Source organism: Clupea harengus, chromosome 10, assembly GCF_900700415.2.
Source record: "Clupea harengus chromosome 10, Ch_v2.0.2, whole genome shotgun sequence".
NCBI classification, from domain to species: Eukaryota; Metazoa; Chordata; class Actinopteri; order Clupeiformes; family Clupeidae; genus Clupea; species Clupea harengus.
The window spans coordinates 18,405,769-18,430,992 of NC_045161.1; the positions used below are offsets into that span (position 1 = coordinate 18,405,769).

General features: G+C 45.5%; 1 protein-coding gene across 5 annotated transcripts in view; it reads right to left on the minus strand.

The window, feature by feature from the left end:
* dab1a (DAB adaptor protein 1a) overlaps positions 1-25,224 on the minus strand; it is a 153,685-nt gene that overhangs the window by 22,259 nt on the left and 106,202 nt on the right. For 2 of the 5 annotated variants that reach the window (XM_031574276.2, XM_042708896.1), the window contains exons 5-9: positions 9,189-9,320; positions 7,230-7,349; positions 6,219-6,257; positions 4,665-4,727; positions 2,168-2,221 (exon numbers count right to left, since the gene is read on the minus strand). In XM_031574276.2, the coding sequence (XP_031430136.1) occupies positions 2,168-2,221; positions 4,665-4,727; positions 6,219-6,257; positions 7,230-7,349; positions 9,189-9,320 (408 nt within the window). The remainder of the gene's footprint in view (positions 1-2,167; positions 2,222-4,664; positions 4,728-6,218; positions 6,258-7,229; positions 7,350-9,188; positions 9,321-25,224) is intronic. The other 3 variants (XM_031574279.2, XM_031574278.2, XM_031574277.2) reach the window with 2 other exon arrangements.

A 25,224-nucleotide genomic window follows, 5' to 3' on the forward strand; every position in this document is an offset into this window, starting at 1 on the left:
GACACACAGAGACACACACTTATGACTCACAACAGAAGAGTGTACCGCACTCAGAGTGCAGAGGCAGTATTCCAATGACATATTCTCAGAAGCCTAATCCTCTTTAGAATGGCCTGGATCGGCACTGTTTGAGATTCCATGCCCACATCAACACCGCTCCACGGGCCAGGGTATATTATGGGATGGCACCATATAGACAGGGTGTCCTGCGTGGGATACCATTGTGGGCAGAACCTCGTGGCCGCCAAGGCTCTGATGCCAGGGCACTGATGCCAGGGCACTGCCGACCATCAGAGGCACCAGAAATAAACCATCAGACACAGAAGATGAGGCGGAGGACAAGTGGGCAGTGGAGAAAGGGATGCAGAAACAGAGTGAAGAAAGGAAGAGACAGAGGAGAAGAAATGCCTTCCTGTCGTACAATTATCTCTGAACAATATTTTGATGGCTAAGATCATAACTCATCGTGAGGTCGAACAGGCAGCCCCCAGCTTGAGAGGTTACCGGGACCAGACCATGTGCTAATCTACCTGACTGCTGTTTGGGGGAGGAAGTTAGCTTGTTACTGCCCCTGTAATGGGGCACCGCTGGGATCTAAGGTGGCGTGGCGTGGCATGGCGTGGCGTCAGCCAAACACCAGTGGAGGGGGGGGGGCACGCTCATGAAGCTCTGACTGAACAAGCAGAGCAGCAGTAACACTTGAGGAGATGGAACCACACGTCAACACGTCAACACGTCAACACGTCAACACGTCAGCCATTTGGGAAGAGATAGCGAGGTCACACTTCAGCATTCACACAAATCGCTAACAAAATGCTAACAAATCTATTCATTAGCAAGGCAGCTCAACGATAAGTATCATATCAATGGAAACGAGTGGTTCCCACGGTGTCCACCCATTAATGTGTTTAATAACATAAATAACAATAACAATAATTACATTATCCAACAATAAAGTGGATCATATTGCGTAACTGCGATTACATTACATCCTCATGCTTTAGAACTCTTGCTATCTCTTCAAGACATGGCTGGATCTTGACTGCCTAACCATATGGATAGCGTACATGTTGCCTACCCATATGGATAGCGTACATGCATACATGTATATATTCCCAGTCTAATTACATGAATTCTGTGAAGTGCTGGCGAGGCATTAACACATGCATGCCTGCAGGGCTCTGCTCTGCTCATGCTAGGCATGCACCCACGGAGATACATAGGCCTTCCATCCATATGGGTAGAATATGAAGTCACTGAGCACTGATCGGCACACAAGCACATGCAGCCACACCAGGTCCATATGGGTAGAATGATGAAGTCACTGAGCACTGATCGGCACGCAAGCACATGCAGCCACACCAGGTCCATATGGGTAGAATGAAGTCACTGAGCACTGATCGGACACAAGCACATGCAGCCACACCAGGCACAAAAGGACCTCCAGCAAACCTCTCAATAACCCCGGCAAGGCAATGGGACTCACAATAATACACATCTTCAATTCACACACACACACACACACGCACACACTCGCTCGCACACACACACACACACACACACACACACACACACGCACACACTCGCTCGCACACACACACACACACACACACGCACACACTCGCTCGCACACACACACACACACACACACGCACACACTCGCTCGCTCGCACACACACACACACACACACATTGGCACATAAATACAGCATGGGATTTAGTGCACCATAGATTAGAACGAACACATAAAGAATCCCAAAGAATCAAGGCTAAGAAGGGTGGTTCCAAACTCCAAATTTCGATTTGTTAAGAATCAGGAGCAGGAGAAAAATCATTGGCTAAAAATTCCAGGAAGTGAGTTAACCATCTCTAGATGCAGGCCCAGGATCAGTTTGGTATAGGCCTGAAGCATGGTGGGGGATTACTCTTTAAAAAGCCCACAGGAGCTGTGAGAGAGTGATTCACACAGGAGGCCTGATGGCATCTGCCTTTCGACAGGATCTGGCCCGGTTCTGACACAGAACCGCCCCAGATCTCGGCCAGATTCATCCCAGAGTGAGATGCCACCTGTGGGAGGGGACACAGACCCCAGAACTGCCCGCTGCGCCAGACTGAGAGGTTTGCCCGAGGGAAGCACAGAGACAGAGGCACAGACAGCTACACTCACTGGGTGTCGCTTTGGAACATCATAGACCCCCTCCTTTTGCTGGCTGGTAGGAACCTGGGGTTAGGCAATCAGCCCGACCACAAACACATGGGGGAAACAAACAAGTTACTTCTGTAAAACAACACTTTGACACAGCAGGAAGTCTGGAAATCAATCAGTTGGTGGGAATCAATCAGATGTGTTTAAGGGTACCTGTTTTTAATGTTGTTCAATCTCGTTTTGTATTCACAAAACTCAAAACTGACGGACGAACTGAACTGATTTGTAGATTGGATGTTAGCGAAAACATCTTCCTAGTGTTTTTGTGTGTGCTCTGGTGTCTGCAGTGGAGTTCTGGTGGTGTGACGGTGTATCCTGATCTTATTCAGTATCGTGTTTGTGCTGTAGTGTCTGCAGTGGAGTTTCGGTGGTTTGACGGTGAATCCTGATCTTATTCAGTATCGTGTGCTGCGGTGGAGTTTTGGTGGTTTGACGGTGTATCCTGATCTTATTCAGTATCGTGTGCTGCGGTGGAGTTCTGGTGGTTTGACGGTGTATCCTGATCTTATTCAGTATCGTGTGTGTGCTGTAGTGTCTGCGGTGGAGTTTCGGTGGTTTGGCCGTGTATCCTGATCTTATTCAGTATCGTGTGCTGCGGTGGAGTTCTGGTGGTTTGACGTGTATCCTGATCTTATTCAGTATCGTGTGCTGGCAGTGATGTTTGCTGAGCAGTCAAAACGGCTTAGTTTCAGCTGCGTTTTCATGCTGTCCAACTGAAAAGCCTTGAGAACCCATGAGGCCCACATCAGATGGACAGCTCTAATCCAAGTGTTTTCTTCTCACTCTTTATTTATTTCACTGATACACACACACACTCGTCTGTGTGTGTGTGTGTGTGTGTGTGTGTGTGTGTGTGTGTGTGTGTGTTTCTATCCCCTCTAATTCGCCATCCTTCTTAATTCTCTTCTCTTCTCCTCCTCTGCCTGGCTGATTGCTATTCAATGTGTTTTGTACACACTTCCATTCGAACGCGTCTCTTCCATCTATTTTACTTCAACATCAAACGGCTCGGCTGGTGATTAATAACCCCAGCTGTTTTCATCTTCCGGGGGGTGGGCTGCAGCAGAGTGGAGGGGGGGGGGGCAGGGGGGGAGCAGGGCTGCTGCTTACTTGCGCTCACGCCGAATCAATCGGGCGCCTACAAGCAGGAAGGTCAGCCCTCGACCCTCCGTGAGACGACCCGGAGTCAGGCTGTCAAAACCTGGATGCGGTTTGGAAGGCAGGAGACACAGTGGAAACCTCTTCTTCAGGGTCAGATGGCCAGTCTTAAGGGGGCCGTGAATGACCACGGAGATGATTATGATTATCATAATTATCGGCTTCATATGTAATTTTCATGGTTTGTCCGGGGAGCGAGGCGGATTGAATTTATGCATCGCCGGCCTGGGCGATGTCAGATATTCCTTGAGTTCTGTTGTAAGTGTATATGGAAAGTGATGTGCATAAAATTTCGATTTGAATCCATTATAATCTGTGTAAATTGCTGATATGCAAGGGGGCAGTGAGGGAGATTATTCTTGGAGATTGGATATTGGAGATTATTAAGTGAAGGGTGAAACGCTTAGATAGGGATGACCAATTTGGAATCAATTTCAGGTTCCCTCAAAGAGGCCTCTGAATAGCTATTGCTTAATTCACTGACATCATTGGTGTTAACAGTGAAGGCCTCCACCGGTGTCTACTGCAGCAAGCCACAGGTAGTGTCAGCACAGTGGCACCTGCCACCTGTTGCCATGGTCACGGGGCTCGGAGCACGAGAACGTTTCCTGGAGCGAGACTCGGAGAGGTGTCACTGTAAATCACCGTCTGCTGCTGCCGCCACCGAAGCCCAACGCGTCGCGCGACACTCTGTCTAATTCCCAACGCGTCGCGCAACACTCTGTCTAATTCTAGGTGTACCGCTGGCGTCAGAACAAGGTGCCCAACACTCTGTCTAGTTCTAGGTGTACCGCTGGCGTCGGAACAAGGTGCCTGTCTGTAGCGGTAACATCCAGAGACAAGAGGCGCCGGTGACTCCGCAGCATCAGTCAACCGAACAATGCGGACGCCGCTCATTATGCCGACGCGCGTTGTATAGAGATATTTTCATCAGGGCTCGATAAAGACAAAGGACTTGACAGGGGAGGGAGGCAGAGGGGGTTCTTCTTCCATATGGTTGATACTTATGTTGTCAAACAGGTGACGTGTTTGGATGAGGTGCATTCTTCTCTTTCATAATGACAATGAGTGCTGAGTCGGGGAGCAGGGCATTTCTAAGAATAACTTTGACATAATAACAGAGTTGAAGGAAATTAGGGAGAGGAAGTGTCTAAAAAGCTGACATGGGGGTGCGTCCCATAGAATGTTAATTTATGTGATACGTGTCGATGTGTACTTTTGAAAGTGTTTAATTCAGTGTCTATCTGTCTGTGAAGCTTCAGAAATCACAGCGAATGGGAGAAAAGGGCCTTGATTGTACCTGATAAATGCTCTCTTCTGATTGGTCACGGATGGGCTCGTGTCCCGCCTCAAACACAATGTACTACCACGTCAGCAGCACAGGAGAGGAAAAGCAGACACAAAAGAGAAAGATAAGGAAAACAGAAAGGAAGAAAAGGCAAAGAAAGGGAAAGAGAAATAAAGAAGTAAAGAAGATAGAGAGCACAAAGGTGACTGATCAGATAGAATCAACAGCAAGTATGGCCCCTTTGGAGGGAGGGGGAAGCTTCTGGCCTTGGTGGTGGGGGGGGGGTCGAGACCTCCTGGCTGATTGAAGTTTCTGCACGATTAGAAATCTAACTTCAAGGGCTCATGACTCAGCAAAGCTGTCTGAGAAACCCCACGACACCCTCCACCCCACCCACAAACAAAAAACACAAATAACAAACCCACATCTACTAAAGAAGACGCAGAGACAGATTTAATGACCCCCAACATAATGTGTTTTTTTTTTTACCTGTTCTAACTTTTAGAACATCAATTCTCTAAATCTAATTTCCTTGTGGGAAGTAATCTACCACACAATCAGGGCAGAATGTCAATGGGAAGGCCATCTACTCTTAGCTGAGGCTCCAGCTATTGGCTAAGACCTGCTGAGTCACTTTTCAGGGATTTCAGAGCCTGTGGCCGTACACCTGTAAGCAGAAGGATGGGATCTGTGTCCCTGCATTAGGGAGAACCAGTTTACCATGTACAATTATAATAATAATAATAATAATAATTCATTTAATTTGTAATGCACTCTTCATTCAGAAGAATCTCAGAGTGCCAAGTTGGGTCATACACATCACTACTATTGAAATCAATACTATTGATCTCTGTCTATGTACGTATATATATATATACTGTATATAAAAATCATATATCTCAGTTTGAGTTCAACCCAGTAGGCCTGGTGGACCCTGGGGTTTTGGTGGGCCCATCGTCAGTGCCAGTTGTAAGGTCTCTGGCTCCCCAATGCAGGGATGAAATTAAGACACCATTATATCAATCAGCATGCACCATACAGCCAAATGGGGAGGGGGGAGAAGGGGGGGTCTTATTTCATCAGGAGTGAAGGAATACATGAAACCATTAGACAGAAGCTGGTGCCATGTCCTTTATGCCCCTACCCACCCGAGTCAAGGGCATTACAGCTGCCTGTTGTCAGTTAGGGCAAAAGAGCTTTCTCATCTAACAAAACAACAATTGGGCCTGTGTCCAATACCATGCATTTCAAATCTGAACCACACCAGACAAATGTTTCAAAGAATGATCAAAATAAAAGTAAAGTTGAATAAATGAACAAGCACACAGATGGGTTTTTTTTCAAGTATCAATTACAAACAAAAATTCCTCAGAGCTTAAAAGAAAATAAGGTGAAATGACGCAAGAACATGACATACAAATTCAAGAGAAAGAACAAGAGAAATCAAATATGGGAGGCAGTCATTTCTACTTGAGAGATTAAAAGGACTTTTCCTCAGAAGGGAATCCTCCAAAGCAGAGTAATTTGAGAGAATGTGATTAGCGATTTAGCACGCTAGCACGTTACCTGGTACACGGGATCCTCAACATCCTCCTCCAGAATGGTCTTTGGAAAGCGATGGAGAGGTAGACAAGCGTTGATTTTGGCAGAGGAGGACAGTGAAGGGGTTGGGAAAAGAATAGAAGGGAGAGAGGAAAGCAAAGAAAGAAAGAAAGAAAGAGAAGCGTTACCAATTTAAGGCACACCAAGCAAAAGCAGAGAAGCTAATCGAAGATATGAGAGTGATAGCTTTGAAACTTCTCCAGCTACAAAAGACATGCTAGGCTACATGGCATTCAGGAGCGTGCACCCACAAAGTCATGGCAGACGGAAAACACTATTCAATTCACGAGAGAAGCTTATGAAGAATTGATGTAAGTCCCTCAATTCCATGGCAGTTCGCTCTAGATGAAGTAGCGCTTCTAGTTCAACCTTGACTTTTCCAAGCAGCGGATTGGGCAGCTCATTTTCTCTAGGCTCTATGTTTAGTCTTTAGTCATGTGAGCAGCATGGATAAAATCAACAAGGACGGTCAAGAGAAAGGGAGATTATAAAGAAAGACCAAAGGGTGTACTGAGAAAGAAAGAGAGAGAAACACAGAGAGAGAGACAGATAACAATGGAAAGAGCCGCCCGCCATTGAAGGTTATTTAACTCTCTCTCTCTCTCACGCTCTGACTACAACTGAAAACCTATTGAAGGTTATTTAACTCGTCACGCTCTGACTAAAACTGAACACTATTCATATATCAGTATCTATGATATGTTATCCCTGTAAAGTTTTACCCATAAGGCTATGTGTCTCAGTGTGATCATGTACCAGCTCTTTGGTTTGTAAATGGACTGCATTTAAACATGATTGTGTACGTGTGTGTATGTGTGTGCGTGTGTGTGTGTGTGTGTGTGTGCGTGTGTGTGTGTGTGTGTGTGTGCGTGTGTATGTGTGTGTGTGTTTGTGGCAATAGACTCACTTGGTAAACAGCTTGTGTGTGTGTGTGTGTGTGTGTGTGTGTGTGTGTGTGTGTGGCAATAGACTCACCTGGTAAACAGCTTGTTCGCACTGTTTGTCCTTCTGAGCCTTCTTCTCTATCTCCTCACGCTGCTTGATCTCGTAGATGAGTTGGAAGAGGTCGCGCAGGTCAAGGATCACCGGCTCAGCCTGGACACACAGAACGACCCACATGTTTATAGAACAGCAGTCTGCCCAGGGAGACAATACCCACTCCAACTCAAGCAGGAAATACACCATGTTGTGTTTGGCATAAACCTCTGTGTATGTGTGTGTCGGTGTAGGTGTGTTTTGTCTGTGTCTCTATATATGTCTATGTATAAGATTGTGTCTGCACATGAGGGTGATGGTTTACATTTAAATATATTCATTCAGCAAATGCTTCTATCCACAGCAACTTCAAATTCAGTATAGACATATAGTCTGTGTTCCCTGGGTATCAAACCCAAGATCTTTGAGTCGTTGAGCACCGTTCTCTACACATTGAGCCACAGCAGGAACTCGACTCCCCATTGATACAATGGTCCTGTGACAGCACCTTGTGAATCATCTCTGATCATTTTAAAAACCCCTGTGTGCCAGACCATGGACCTATACCTGATCAGATCGTCTGCTTGAACGCTCTCAAATGAGAGGTGACTCTTTAAAGCACTGTGACAGTGAAAGGGTTGGACGTATCAGAATGAGTCTTTGTGGTCTCTCATCAAAAGCTTTAGCTTGGCATTAAAAATGTATCCGAGGCTCAGCGTTCGCCTAAATGTCACTAATATGCCATTAAGTAGCGGCTAACGCTAATGGGAGGGGAACACTCTGCCCTTCGCTCGGGGTAAACGAGGGCCTCGCTGTTGAAGCTCTTTGTTCTGTCACATCAGACGGAAAAGACTACACGGATGAGGTGGAAAGAGAGATAAAGAGAGAAAGAGAGAGAACATGGGAGAAAAAGAGAAGAGAGAGATGAGTGGAAAAAAAGCAAATGATGAATGAATGAAAGAGGAGAGATAGAAAGAGAAAAAGGGATGGAGACAGACAGATAGATGGAGAGAGAAAATGGAAGTAAAAAAGAGAGAGGTGAGAGGAAAAAGCAAGCAAAGGAGGGAGAGAGAAAGAGAGAGGTGGAGAGAGAGAGAAATAGAGAGGGGGAAAGAGAGGGGGAGAGAGAAAGAGGAGAGAGAGAGTGGAGACAAAGCAAGGGAGAAAGAAGGAAGGAAGGAAAGAGACAAGCAACGAATGGTGTCAGGGACTCCTCCATCCATCTATGTCACAGTGGGCTGGGTCAGCCGCAGTTCAGTGACCGGGCGGGGAATGGATGAGTGCGTGTGTGTGTGTGTGGGGGGGGGTTGCTGGGGAAGGCGATGCGTGCTTATCGATCGGCTGTGGGGAATCGATCACGGCATCTGAGAAGAGGCCGAGCCGACGCAGCGGGGGTTGCAGACAAAACATGGCGAGGGCCACGGTACAGAGCCCTGAGTGCAGAGGCGCCGGAAACAGTCCAGTTGGAATACTGATGACAACAAACACACACCCACACAGTCACCGCCACAAACAGCAGCAGCAGCAACAACACAAACACACAACCACACAGTCACCGTTACAAACAGCAGCAGCAGCAGCAGCAGCAACACAAACACGCAACCACACAGTCACCGTCACAAACAGCAGCAACACAAACACACAACCACACAGTCACCGTCACAAACAGCAGCAGCAGCAACACAAACACACACCCACACCCTCACAGTCACCGTCACAAACAGCAGGAGGAGAAACCGGAAACATGAACAAACATAATCTCTACTCTAACAGTGCAATCTCAAACAGTCAGCCAGCATTACACACACACACACACACACACACACACACACACACACACACACACACACACACACACACACACACACACACACCCACACACACACACACACACACACACAAAGAAATAAACACATGATACTGAGATGAATTCAAAATCTCTAGCCCACAGATACTCACAGACTGAGCGGATTTGATGGCCACAAACCGGTGGTTGCCCTCCTTGCCACAGACGTAGCCGAAGGCCCGGTGGTCCGTGGTGTCCTTGGCGATGTACGAGATCTCGTGGACCGCATGATGATGCTGAAGAACCTGAGAGACGGAACAGAAAAACAGTTTGAGATTTTGGATTGAAGGACGATAGCGTAGCTACATGAAGAAGAGCGTGCCTGCCCACAGGGAGGGTGAGGATGTCCCAGACAAAGAAGAGCATCTAAGATGTGGGAACAAGTCTGGCCTGGGGCCCTGGAACCCTTTATTTAGATAATTTATTTAGTCATTTAGCAGACGCTTATCCAAAGCGACTTACATATGTGCGACTTACAATGTATATACATTTTACACTGATGGCACACTGCACATCAGGAGCAATTAGGGGTTCAGTGCTCTTGCTCAAGGACGCTTCGACAGGGAATCGAACTAGCAACCTTCTGTTTACTAAACGACTTCTCTACCTCCTGTACCACTGTCGCCCACCTTTGTGAGAGCTCACACATCAGCACCTGAGTAATCACCACCAGCAATTCAGAATCAGGCCGAAGGTTAAGTATGACACGACACCTCTGGGTCGAACAGTCCAAACATGAAGACACTTTGGATCATGGAGGAGGCATCATGTCAAGAGGAAACCCATCTAAACCCCACTGAAGAGCTCGGAGCTGGTAAATAGGTCACCCGCTCAGGAGGAGACCCATTCTGGGAGGCAGTGAGAACAATAGCGCCTCAGTGCTCATGACAACCCCTCCGGAAGTCAAGAGTGGCAAAAAATAAAAAATCTGTTCAATCTGCAGAGAGTGGCAATCAAGTCCTCTGCCCATCTCTCTCTCTCCAAGACTCCTCATCATCACATCACTGAAACAATGAGCTCTTGACAGGCCAAGAACAAGGAGCGGATAAGACACCAGGCATCAGGCCTCGGCTTCCCTCCCTCTCTTCACATCTAAAAATCACACCCACTGCTACCGCCGATGAATCAGAACGTGATCAGGATATGGGTCTTTCTCCGCCCTCCTTTAAAATATGATTAAGCTCAAGAGCCGTATTCATAGAACTTTCCGGGATTCCTCTGCAATGGCAAACATGACCAGAGAGCTAATTCCTTGTGGAAATGCAGTGGACACACACACACACATACACACACACAATCACATTGACAGGATTCCAACCACGTTTCTGAAGACATTTAACACTCTAATGCTACAAAAGCATGTGAAAAGTGTGTAAATTGTTTTTCTTTGTGTGAGGCATTCAAATGAGAAAAATCCCCTAAACCTTTGGCTTTAATCTCAAAGTGCTTTTCGAGCTTCAGCATCAAGTCCTTCTTTGAAAAAAAAAAGAAAAAGAAAAAAAGAACAAGCATCTCTTTCCCTTTTGGGCAGTTTAAAATTGGAAGCGCTGGAAATCCTTGAAAGATTAATTACTTGTGTATCCATCTGACAGTAGCCTTCCTCTGACAATTTCACAGAATCTAATGTTTGCCTGGAGCTTACAAAATGGAGTCTGTGTTATCACAGCGGACGACCAGTGCTCCATCATAATGACCTGTAATCTGGTCCTCTTTCAGACAGTCTTTCAAACTCTCTCTCTCTCTCTCTCTCTCTCTCTCTCTCTCTCTCACACACACACACACAAACACACACACACAGACAGACACACACTCACACACACACACACACACACACACACACACACACACACACACACACACACACACACATGCTCACGCTCACACCCACAAACCTCCTATTACCACATTAATAAATACAGCAGTGGGAAAAAACAATCACAGAATGTCTCCTGCAAAAGTTCACAATATACAGTGTCTACAGAATCTTAGCGATATCTATTATTTTGCATGCCAGAATGCTTATGCTCTTCCATCTACAGGATTTACAACAACTGACTCTCCAGTGGGATTGTACTTATAGAGCAGAACACACACACACACACACACACACACACACACATGCTCACGCTCATAGAGCGTTGTACTCATAGAACAGTAACTAAATGCATGTGTACTTCAACAACTGACTCTTCTCTCCAGTTACTAAATGCATGTGTACTTCAACAACTGACTCTCCTCTCCAGTGGGATTGTACTCATAGAACAGTGACTAAATGCATGTGTACTTCTTCACACCAGAGGTTGGATTTCTCACAAGACGAAGGAAGGCAGGCGGCTAGTGAATCGTGTACATTGTGAAAAAGGTTTACTGCTCTTCATAAAGGCTAACCAGCTGCAACAGCACCAATCATCCATCCAGCTCTCAGTCTTCAGGCGGCAGTGTCAGGTCACAGACAGGACAGATGTACCCACCACAACCCTTCCCAATGCAGAGCCACGCCATACTGCATTTGGACCATGCATACTCATATTCATACTTATTGAATGCATTTTGGACCATGCATACTCGCTTTCATATTCATACTTATTGAGTGCATTTCCCACAGACCCTGGTATATAGAATATGTTTCAGACAACAGAGCAATGTATCATAAATGGTGTCAACATACAGCAAGGGTTAAATAGCAAACTTATATATCCTCCTGGGAACCAAGACAAATTAACAGAATAGCTCAAAAGAGTAAGAGGGTACGCATGAAAAACAAATATCAACTACAGATGACACACATCTATGGGTTGGCTCTCCGGAGGTTACGGCCACTGCTGATGCGAAGGAGCAAACCGAAGAAAAGAGGAAAGGGCAGTACTTAACGTGAAGCCTCTCCTGTTTGCTTCAACTTAAAGAGAGGTAATGTACAGACCACAAATACGGAGATACTAACCAACCAATAGAAGCAGAACTTCAGCAACCTTTCGACAAACATTTCAAAGTGTTGCTAAAATACGGCTTGGGAATACTGTTTCTGGGTCGGGCCTGGCATCTATTCTCGTGGCACAAAGGATTGAAGATGAGAAAATGAGCAAGGAACAAAACATCCCAAATTGGGCGATAGTCTCCCTAAAAGCGCGGGCAGATGACAACGAGTGTTAGCACAATTCCCTTGGAGCCATTGTGTTGTGCATTGTGCGCCAGGCAGCAGGGAGAGGATTAGCCTGTGTTCTGTCCGTGCTTGCTGAAAGAGCCTTCCTGATTTAACCATCTTTTCAACCCCACCACTTCTCTCTCTCTCTCTCTCTCTCTCTCTCTCTCTCTCTCTCCTCTCTCTCTCTCTCTCTGTCTCTTTCTCTCCCTATCTCCTCTCCTCTCTTCTCTCTCTCCTCTCTCTCTCACCCCATCAGGGCTGGTGGGGGTGTTTTGCTGCTGCCACTACCATCACCAACATGAGCCAACATGGCCGCCCTCCGCCGTGTGGTCAGTGTGAGCCCCACATCCACACCTGATGGCTCGCTCAGAGATGTCACCACACCATCACCACATCCACACCTGATGGCTCGCTCAGAGATGTCACCACACCATCACCACATCCACACCTGATGGCTCGCTCAGAGATGTCACCACACCATCACCACATCCACACCTGATGGCTCGCTCAGAGATGTTGACCAAAGAGGGGGTTCCAGTCTCTGGGTGAACATGTGTGATGGCCGTGGGGTTTTGAGGGGAGACCAGAGGCTGTTCTGTCTCAATGGAATGATCGTTAACATACCACCATTCCAGCCATAAAGTACAAATATGGGTGGAAATAAACACAAACACACAGAAAAATTCAACATACGTAGTTAAAAAATAACCAAACTCACTAACCACATCTCTAGGGAAAACTCCTAAGATTGTTATCTCCCCTGTCTGAACACGTCGGGCTCGGTGGCGGCCATCTTGTGGAAGGTGAGCTCCGACCGATGCCATTATGTATCCGTGACCTTTTCACCCTGTTGTGATTCTGAGGGCCAGCAAGTGTAATTAGAGTGATTAACGGTTACCCCGTATGACTTTCAGTAATGAGACCCTGTCTGACCAATGGAGATCCATAAAGGCTCTTCTCTTGATAACATTGAGTCCTCAACGGACTATGCAATGTGCCGGCGTCTTAAACAGTCACAGTATATGGGCATTGTGTGCATATTGGAAATAGAACTGTCATCTGCAGTAATATCCAGATCATAGGCAAGACTGGAGCTTTTCAGCCTTATTATCCTCAGAATGCTCAATTTCCCATGATGCCTCTGTGAGAGGATTATACCCTAGCGCAGAGGGGGGGTGTGTGCGTGTGTGTGCGTGTGTGTGTGTGTGTGTGTCTGTGTGTGTGTGTGTGTGTGTGAGGTAGGGGTGTGTGTGTGTGTGGATGTGTGTGTGTGGATATGTGTGTGTGTGTGTGTGTGTGTGTGTGTGTGTGTGTGTGTGTGTGTTGGAAGGGAAGCGGGTGCTGCTGTCCTCCACACAAAGAGCTGAACCCATCCGCTCTCTGCTTTGGCGTTATCAGTGCGGAGCCAGAGCAGGAGCCAGAGCAGGAGCCAGAGCAGGAGGAGGCGCAGGCGTGCCAGGCTGGGGAGGAGACGCAGTCCCTCCGGAGCTCAGGGCCCCGCTGGAGCTCCTCCTCACTGGGAGCACAGGCCAATCTGAGTGTGTATGTGTGTGTGTGTGTGTGTGTGTGTGTGTGTGTGTGTGTGTGTGTGTCCTCACTGGGAGCACAGGCCAATCTGAGCAGCCAGTGTGAGAGAGGAGGGACAAGGTCACTGCAAGACAAGGTCACCGCAAGACAAGGTCACCGCAAGCTTTACAGCCCTCTCCTCTATCCCCCAGTGAAGGCCATCAGAACATCACTCTTAGGACCGTAAGGATTCCATATGTGGAGGGAGTGAGAGGACTGAGGAGGAATCCCTCCTTGTGAAAGTCCTTACTGATCGAAAGCACTGGATTTACGGCGGGGGCGTCCTGTATCTCCTCCTCATTCACAACTGGCCACATGGAATCTAAACGGCAGGAAGTGAGGTGGTTTCTTATCAAGCACCGATAGCACTGAAGCATCGTCCCCCTCTATGGCTGCTCTCTCTGCTGCATCCATGACTGATTTATTTATAAAGCAGCTGGTGGTCACTGGCACACGTAGAAGGCTGACTGCTCAGGGACTGTGATTTGTGGCGCAGCTAAACACACACATGCTTTCCTTTTCGGTAAGGATCTCACTGTGTCATTGTTACACCGCGCCATACCGTTTATCATCGACCAGCGGCCATTTTTCACAATTAGGGCCCTACTCTGTTCTTTTCTGTCTCTGGGTTATTGGCGCGGGGCGCGTGTGTTCGAGATGCACAGCCGTGTCACAATTATTGCCTGTTTGTGCTTAGGGTGGGAGAAAAAAAAAAGCCAAAGACGTTCACAAAGTGCCTACGGTTTACTTGGAGGTGGCGCCGGTCTAATTGTTCAATATTTCATAGACTAAACACAAGTGAACATCTGCTGCCTTTAATGCTCATCCAAAACAAAAAAAGAGCAGAGACGCCGCACACACACAAAAAAAAAAGCCTCATCAATTTATCATGCGACTTTTTCAGAGGTACAGCGAAGCGGGCCACTGCCGTTTAACTGCCGCTCCGTCGTTTGGAGACGAATAGACTGATGAAATGAGAGAAATGAATGAATGAATGGAAGAAAGAGGGTCTATTAACTGTGATGCACATGGCAGTTCAAGATTTCTGAAGCAATGGTCATGGGGGGGGGGGGGGGGGGGGGGCACTGATTGTAACAAAAAACATAACACCCGAATTTACTTAAAAAAAGATTGTGATATAAAGGTTTCAAATATGCTTCTGTACACATCCTTCTTGCTCTTTGGAGTAAATATCCTTAAAAAAAACAACTATAGCTCTGTATGATATTCTTTGTGACTGACTCTATATGACTTTATATGACAGAGATGAACAGCATGTTGTAGACACAGCTCCTGCCCTGAGAATGAACTGTGGTCTGGTATCATTGTGTGTGTTTGTCTGTAACATGGAAGGGAGAGAGACAGAATTGGAGCAAGATGCATGATGCGAGAGGATGCCCTTTCAAGTTAGATTCCCAGGTAGAGGTCACTTATACACACACGAGTGTGTACACATGCACATCATTTTGAGCGCGCCCAGAAGATCACGCACACACACACACACACACACACACACACACACACACGCAGACACAGACACACAGACACACACACACACACACACACGCAGACACAGACATACACACACACACACACACACACACACACACACACACACACGCAGACACACAGACATACACACACACACTTCTTGTGTTGCATTACTGCACTGGATGAGACATTGTTTTGACAGTCAGAATGCAATTACACAGCCAAGGACCACAGAAACATCAGTTCTCACTTGGCACCATTACACCCATGCATCTCTGCTCATGCAGAAGGCTACTGCAGACAGCATGAACACTCACACTCACACACACACACACAACTGGCAGAGACAGACACACACACGTACGTACAAAGCAAAAGACATATTCATGAACTATTCATCTCTGAGTACTGCAGCTACAAACCTACACAGGGTTGCAGTTTACAGCATAACATATAACACACAAAATATTACCTTAAAATTGTAACAGGTGGTGTGTGTCTGTGTGTGTGTGTGTGTGTGTGTGTGTGTGTGATATGGCAAGGCTGATGACTGTAAATCAGAGACAGTTCAATTTCTGTTGTGCCACATTAGTGTGGATTGATGTGTTTGGAGCCGGGATGCAGCCAGTGTAAACACATGTGCACCTCCACACACACACACACACACTCACACTCACACACACACACACACACACACACACACACACACACACACACATCCACACACACACACACACACACACGCACACCCCTACCTCACCCACACATCCACACTCACACACACACACACACACACACACACACACACACACACACACACATCCACACACACACACACCCACACATCCACACATCCACACATCCACACACACACATCCACATCCACATCCACACATCTACACAAACACCCCTACCTCACCCACACAGATTGCAGTGTAAGATGTGGATGCTGCAGCCTTCACTTTTCAACAGTCATCACTCACTCTCCCTTCCTTCCTCCCTCCATCCCTCCCTCCATCCCTCCCTTCCTCCATCCCTCCCTTCATCCCTCCCTCCATCCCTCCCTTCCTCCATCCCATTCTCTTTCTCTTCTTCTCCTGCCCTTCTATCTCCAATGACCTGACACCACAGCCCCAGATCCTCCCTGGTCTCCAGTCTAGGTCTGTGTGTGTGTGTGTGTGTGTGTGTGTGTGTGTGTGTGTGTGTGTGTGAGTGTGAGTGTGTGTGTGTGTGTGTGTGTGAGTGTGTGTGTGTGAGTGTGAGTGTGTGTGTGTGTGTGTGTGTGTGTGTGTGTGAGGCTGCATATGTGAGGAGTCTCTGATGGAGAGCCCTGGCTCTCTCCAGCACTACAGCACTCACAGACACACACACTCACACACACACACACACACACGCACTCACCCACACACACTCTCAGACCTCCACCTTTTAACCTTCATATTTCAGCTCCAGCGCTATCTCATTAACAGCTTTTACCGTGATTTATAGCCTGCCCAGCCACTCGCTGTCCCATCTCTCTCTCTCTCTCTCTCTCTCTCTCCCTCTCTTTCTCTCTCTCTCTCCCCCACTCGCTGTCCCATCTCTCTCTCTCTCTCTCTCTCCCTCTCTCTCTCCTTCTTTCTCTCTCTCTCTCTCTCTCTCTCTCCCTCTCTCTCTCCTTCTTTCTCTCTCTCTCTCTCTCTCTCTTCCTGGTTTGCGCATGGACTGAGTGTGTGGGCGGAGCTTGAGAGCTGTGAGCGAAAGCTGCGTGTGGCCGCCGTGCCAGTATTGCTGCTTTTTTCTAACTTTCTTTATATCTATATCTATATATGTTTGTTTGTGTGTGTATTGGTTTCTTTGAAGGAGTTGTAGTTTTTTTGGTGTGGTGTGTGTGTAGTGTGGTTGTTTTTTTTCTCTTACCTGGGCGTCTGTTTTCTGTGCCGAAAACATGGCTGCCTCAGGTGCGGGAAAGTTTGATTTTCTTACTAGGAGGCACGCGGTCAAGGTTGCCTCTACCGCCAGTGTTGAAATTTGTAGTTTGGCCGTAGGGGACGTTGTTGGGCATGACAACATTTTGTCCGCGGCACGTATGAATAGTGCTATTGTTATGTTCCTTCGGACGGTAGATATGGCCAACGAAGTTGTTGAGAGTGGAATAGTGGTTGATGGCAGTTTTACACCTGTGCTCCCTTTATCTACCCCTTCTAAGAAGGTTATCATCTCTAATGTCCCGCCTTTTATAAAGGATGATACTCTTGTTAATATTCTATCTCGATATGGTAAACTAGTTTCACCGATTAAGAAAATCACGATAGCGAGCAAATCCCCGTTACTGAAACACGTAGTGTCTTTCAGGCGTTTTGCTTACATGGTACTGAAAGACAAGAAGGATCTTGATTCAGCGTTAAATATGAAAATTGATGATTTCGATTACACTGTATTTATTACAACGAGCATGGTTAAATGTTTTGGATGTGGCCAAGCGGGTCATCTGGTGCGAGCCTGTCCAAATAAGCGAGACAATCCCGGCAATAATAATCGCTCCGATGAAAATCAGGAGAATGCCGAAAAAAGCCAGCCCGCCAGTAATGAGGAACCCAGGAATGGAGAGGGTGATGGGGCGGACGGGGTTCAGACGACAGGAGAGGAAACAGAGGCACCCTATCACGCAGAGACACCTGAGGCTAGTTCCTCTGAGCAGGTCAGCAGTGTCCCCGCTGAACCACTGGAGGAAGAGGAAACTGAGGCTGGCATGAGTGTGGACAACACTCAAAACAGTGAAGGGTCAGTGGATACAGGTGATCACTTTCTTGCTGAGACAGTGGGGGAAAGAGGGCCTCTAGCTGAAACTGATGGAGGCTTTAAGGTGCCAAATATCCAAAAGGAGATCAACCAGCTCCCATTCAAAGGCCGAAAAGAAAGACAATCCAAGTTGTCCCGTTGCCACGGATACAGAAAGCGGGAGTGAATCCGATTGCAGCATATCTTGCTCTTTGCGACATAGTGGTTACCCCAGTCCCTCATACAGTGTCGAGGACATTAAGAGGTTTCTACAACAGACCAAACATGTCAGGAATGTTCGAATAGACGATTTTTTTCCTGATGTGGACCAATTTATAATGAAAACAAGGTTGTTTATGTCCGAAGGACGGTTCACACATCAGGAGGGGTACCGTTTAAAAAAAGTTCTCACGAAGTTGAATATTGTTTTAGGTGTCAATGAGAATGAATTTTTCTTTTCTTTCTTTTGTTGATTTGTTTTTGGGGGCTATGCAGTTTTTTCTCTTTTATTACACCGATGAGTGAGATTCGCATTGCCTCATTAAATATGAATGGTGCGAGGGACCGTACTAAACGAGCGCAGTTATTTGAACTAGCAAAGCAGAAACGTTTTGACGTTGCTCTGCTGCAAGAGACTCACAGTGATGCGGGTAACGCTGCTGACTGGGCTGTGGAGTGGGGTGGGCTCTCTCTGCTAAGCCACAACACTTCCATTTGTGGTGGTGTTGCCATTTTATTTAGTAAGAGTTTTACCCCAGTATCATACGACGTTGTGGAGGTACTGAAAGGTAGACTCTTAAAAGTCAGAATTCGTTTTGAAAATTATGTGTTGGTTTTTATCTGTGTGTACGCGCCAACAAAAGCCACAGAAAGACTGTCTTTTTTAGACACACTGTCCACTGTTTTATTTGACTGCAATAGTGAGGAATATTTATTTGTGGGTGGAGATTTCAATTGTACAGAGCGTATTATAGATCGCAATCATACTGAGCCTCATATGCTTTCCCGAAAGAACCTTATTCAGGTTATTAAGACACATGAACTCAGTGATGTATGGAGGAATTTTCATGGCGAGCAGAGACAATACACATGGGCCCACGCTTATGATAATACTTTTTCATTAGCTAGGCTAGGCAGGTTTTACAGTTTTAAACACCATCTCAACATTTTTAGAAACTGTTTGATTACGCCTGTAAGTTTCTCAGACCACAGTCTAGTACAGTGTGTAGTAACTTTAAGGCATCTTAAGCCAAGGAGTGCGTATTGGCACTTCAACACAAATTTGACACAAGACAAATATTTTAAAGATGTGTTTAAACTCTTCTGGGATGATTTTAGAACACAGAAATCATCTTTTAAATCCTTACAACAGTGGTGGGATGTTGGGAAAATACAAATCCAACAGTTGTGTAAGCAGTACACTCATAATATCACAAAGGACATAACTCGGTCTATAGAGACTTTGGAGGAAGAGTTACTTGAAGCTCAAGATCTAGCGTATTATGGGGCGCCGTTTGTAAAATGTCGCACGTTCTAAAACCCTGCTCAGTTTTGGTACATTTAGCATTATCATATGGGGAAAAAAGCACAACAATATTCAAATGTCACTTTTTCAAACATTTAGAGAGATATTCATGTAAGGATAATGTTTGGCAGTAACACAAAGTTGTTGAATAATATAAATGTTTCATCTAAATGTAAATGTTAAATATAAATGTAAATGTTAAATGTAAATGTAAATGTTAAATATAAACGTAAATGTTCAATGTTCATCAGAATAACTACCTAAAACGGGAATAGATCAAGAAATAAATCAAGAAACAAAGCATCAACACGATTAAAATTGGATTACCCGGTTTCTGCTCTGAGATTGCGACAAGTACCTAAGCAACTAGGCTAGGCTACTGTATTTTGTCATCCAACTGGTAATACTACAATGCCAGTAGAAAATACTTGGGAAGATAATTTCAGTTGTCATTCGCCAGACCAGGTGGTTGTATTTGTGTTAACCAGGAAATTGTGTAAAATGATAAAGAACAGTGTTGGGTAGGCTAAAGGTTGCTAGCTAACAGCATGTAGCTCGCTAGCTGGTAGCTAGCTATTAAATGGCAATCTTCTTTGCTCTGATAATGAAGATGTTTATTAGTTTTCACCTTCCAGACGACATCGTTATTAACCCATCCCCTTCTGAAAATTAAATTACTATCTGTGCTTTTGGTAGGCTTTCAGTTTTTGAGGTGTGTAGGGGGACGGATTTTCTATTAGATATATGTAAATATCTCCAAACTGGAGCTCAGGCAGGGACTTCTACGACGTTACAGAAATACAAATATCAGCGGGTGCAGTAAAGGGATCACAGGTTCCCAAAATGTAATTTTTTTCTAGATATCTCTGTCTGGCTATTGTGGTATGATCTGTGTTTGATGGCGATCGTAATTGAGTAGGTTGCACTGCTCGACGATGTCCACTGTTGGTCGACACATTTTGCCCGCAAGGTATCCCTGGTAGTGTTACTGAAAGCTATGAATTACCGTAAATATTCTAATGTTCTGTCGTCAAGTCTGACATGTAGACTGAACATTTACATTTACATTTAACATTTACATTTACATTTACATTTACATTTAACACTTACATTTAACATTTACATTTAGCATTTGATATTTGTATTTACATTTAACATTTACATTTAACACTTATATTTAACATTTATATATAACATCGAACATCTACGTTTATATTAAACATTTACATTTACATTTAACATTTACATTTAACATTTAACATTTAACATTTAACATTAACATTTAGATGAAATATTTATATTATTTAACAACTTTGTGTTATCGGATGAATTTACATGAATTTCTCTCTAAATGCTTGAAAAAGTGACATTCGAATATTGTCGTGCTTTTTGTTCCATATGAAAATGCTAAATGTAGCAAAACTGAGCAGGATTTTCGAACGTGCAACACTTTACAAACGGCGCCCCATAGGCCTTGACGGCATTCCGACCGAGTTTTATAAGGTTTTTTGGTCGGAGGTGGGAGAAGACTTGCTGGCAGTTCTCAACGACAGCTTAGCCGGAGGGCGTCTGCCGGTGAGTTGTCGCAGAGCAGTCCTCACTCTCCTCCCTAAAAAAGGTGACCTCACGGAAATAAAGAGCTGGAGACCTGTATCACTTTTGTGTAGTGACTATAAGATTTTATCTAAAGTTTTATCCAAAAGGCTTAGCAAAGTGATGGAGCAAGTTGTCCATGCGGATCAAACGTACTGTGTACCCGGCAGATCTATAGCAGATAATGTGTCATTGATTCGCGACGTAATTGACGTCTCGAGGATATTAAAGCTTGATGTTGGCTTAATATCACTAGACCAAGAAAAAGCTTTCGATAGAGTGGAACATAAATATCTATGGGACGTTTTAGGTGCTTTTGGTTTTAGTGAAACATTCATAAGCATGCTCAAAGTCATGTACTGCGATGTGGAGAGCATCCTGAAGATTAATGGTGGATTAAGCGCTCCTTTTAAAGTTAACAGGGGTGTGAGGCAGGGATGTTCTTTATCCGAAATGCTTTATTCCCTTGCAATAGAGCCTCTTTTAAATACATTGAGAATACGTTTAAACGGTATTTCCATACCCGGGTGTATCAATCCTCTCCGTCTGTCAGCTTACGCTGATGACGTAGTTTTATTGATAAATGGAGAAAGGGATATAACAGCACTTTTAAAGATACTTAATGATTTTGGGCTGGTATCATCAGCCAAAGTGAATTGGTCGAAAAGCGAGGCTTTATTGCTCGGCCAATGGTTGGCTAATGGAGTCCCTAACCTCCCAGGCGGTCTGCTTTGGAAAAAGGATGGTTTTAAATATCTGGGCATTTTTTTAGGAAATGACACAGTGGTGCAAAAAAACTGGGAGGGTGCACTTGAAAAAGTGAAAGGGCGTCTTGAAAAGTGGAAATGGCTGCTCCCAAGAATGTCTTATAGGGGGTGTACACTCATAATTAATAATTTGGTAGCATCATGTTTTTGGCACCGGCTGGCCTGTGTGGAACCCCCACCAGACCCTTTGTGCAAAATACAATCTTTGTTGGTAAATTTTTTTTGGGATCATTTACACTGGGTCCCTCAGGCAGTTTTGTTTCTGCCAAAGGACGAAGGTGGACATGGCCTTATGCAGATACAAAGTAGGACTGCAGCCTTTCGGATGCAGTTCATAAAGAGACTTCTGAGTGGGCCTTCAGATGTTGCCTGGCGGGCTATAAGCTGTAGTATTTTAAAACTTGTGGCGGATTGGGGCTAGATAAGTCCCTATTCCTGATGACCCCCATTTAATGGACACCTCGGGATTTTCTCAACTCTAAGACAGTGACTTTAAGAAATGTTTTTGATCTGGCTGGACCAAACTTTGTAGACATAAAGAAGGTGGCAGACCATTTGGGGGTTAGGTCGGTTCGGGCAACTGCTCAATTTTTGGATAAATGGCAGGCTGTTCTAACAGTAGATGATTTTAAGATGTTGGGAGAGTATTGTGTAGAGGCAGCTATTCCAAATGAGCAAGACAGGTTTCCAGATTTGATCCTCTCACCCAAGCTGGATGGGAGCATAGGTCCGTTCTTAGAGCCTGAGATGACATTGGTTTTAAGCAGTGTCAGTGGGAAACAGTTGTATCAGGCCTGTGTGAAAGTTTTTAATAAAAGAGTTTTAAATGGTAAAGTTGACACACCTTGGCGCACAGTTCTTAGACTGGGTCAAGATATAAGACCAGAATGGAGGTCACTGTATAAACCACCTTTAGACAAAAGGGTGGGTGACTTACAGTGGAGGATTTTGCACGGGGCTATAGCAGTAAATGCTTTCATTTCAGTGTTAAACCAGGAGGTTGATCAGGAATGTCCTTTTTGTCCTCAAAGAGAGACTATCTTCCATGCTTTCGTGCAATGCATACGATTGAAGCCTTTGTTTGTGGTTTTAGAGCATTTATTTAATTGTTTTAACAAAGTGTTTACTATGGAGACTTTCATTTTTGGTTTTAGATATGTGCAACGAAGACAAAATGAATGTAAACTGTTGAATTTTATTTTGGGCCAAGCCAAAATGGCCATTTATCTAAGTAGGAAAAACAAGGTCAACAATCAATCTGGCGATGATGCACTTATTCTTTTTTCTGCTTTAATAAAGTACAGGATTTTGATTGATTTTCGGTTTTACAAGCTCATGCAAGACCTTGAGTCTTTTGAGAGTATATGGTGTATCCATAGAGCTCTATGTACTGTCGTTGACAATGAATTGATTTTTGTACATTTTGTCTAGATAGGAAATATATGGGATTTCCTGTTTTATTTCTCCTGTTACTTTTACACATGATTTGTTGTTTCAAGATATTGTTATACCATTGTATATTGCAATAAAGAGTATTTTAAAAATCAAAATCTCTCTCTCTCTCTCTCTCTCTCCCTCTCTCTCTCTCCCATCTCTCTCTCTCTCTCTCTCTCCCTCTCTCTCTCCCTCTCTCTCTCTCTCTCTCTCTCTTTCTCTCTCTCTCTCTCTCTAACATACACACACATACAGTCTCTCTCTCTCTCTCTCTAACATACACACACATACAGTCTCTCTCTCTCTCGCACACACACACACATACACACACACACACACACAAACATATACAAACACACAGACCCCCCCCCTCTTTCAAACACTCACATACATACACACACTCTCTCTCTCTCTTCCTCTCTTTCTCTCTCTCTCTATCTCTCTTTCACACTCATACAGGCACGCACTATCTCTTTCTAGGACACACACACACTCTCTATAAATATATCTAAACCCCACTAACGCAAGCAATTACAACCTCTCCCTCAAACATACATCCCGTCTTTCTACCTGACAACAATAAACACACATACACTCTCTCTCTCGCTCGCTCTCTCACACACGAATGGAGTCGAATGGAAGGGTTAGGGTTAGGGGTACTGTCTCTTTCTCCCTGATTTATGTCTCTGTGTCAAACAGAGGAGTTCAATCAAACCATCAACTTTCTGGCATATTGTGTTCAATATATTCCATCATTCTATGGCTGTTCACTTTTCACTTTTCTAGTAGGTTGCAGTGCGTGCCTGAGGAAATCCATAGCCATATACATCACTCTGTCACCGCCTGGGGCAGGGGCAGGGGCAGGGGCAGGGGCAGGGGCAGGTTGCCTCCTGTGCCGCTCCTCCCCACGCCGGAGCTTCATGCCAGGCCAAGCTGTCACTTACACACTTACACACTTACAGTAACAATATTCAGATAGCAGGCTAATAACTGTCCCGCGTGCACACACACACACACACACACACACACACAAAGACATTCAAAGACACACACACACACGCACACACACACACACACACACACTTAAACAGTCCTCACACTCCTCCTTTTTGGCTCAGGTGAGATTAGCTGTAGTGTTAATGCGCCAGACGAAACATCATTACAGAGTATCCTTGTCACAGCATGCCCAAAGACTCTCCACAAGGGCCCCAAAGACTCTCCACAAGGGCCCCGCTAGCACTGCTACGCTGCTTTCACACCAACTTGTGTCTCATGTTCACCACTCATCCTCTCCCTCTGTCCTTCCCACCCTCTCTCTCTCTCTCCCTCTCTAGAATTCACTCCATCGTTATTTCTATCTCATACAACCCCCCCATGCCCCCCCCCCCGCAGCCATCACACCCCTGACGCAGTGCGAGTGGGAGGAAGAGGAGAGGAGGAAAGCAGGGGGGGGGGGCTCGTGAGTGCTTGTCTACCGAGCTCTGCGTGCGGTGTGAAAGAGGAGCAGCAGGAGGAGGAGGAGGAGAAGGTGCTAGCTAGCTGCCAGCGTTGTGTATCATAACTCTGTCGACTGCTCCAACTGACTCGCTTAAAGAGCTCCACCATCATTCTCCACCCCCCCCCCCCCCCCCCGCCATCACCAACCTTCTGTTGCCAAGGCGCCCGCCAGTTTTTTACTAATTAACTGCAGCAGTGGCGATGATGAGTGTTGGTTGTGGAGAGGGGTGGGGGGGGGGCGTGAGAGGGTAGGTTCAATCGTGGAGATAAATAAGTAAACAGCCTGGCCCTCGATGCTTTGTCAACGAGTTTCTGGACCTCGGAGGGTTTTAATTGGTGAGGAAGAAAGGCTCGCTTCAATCACGCGTGTCACC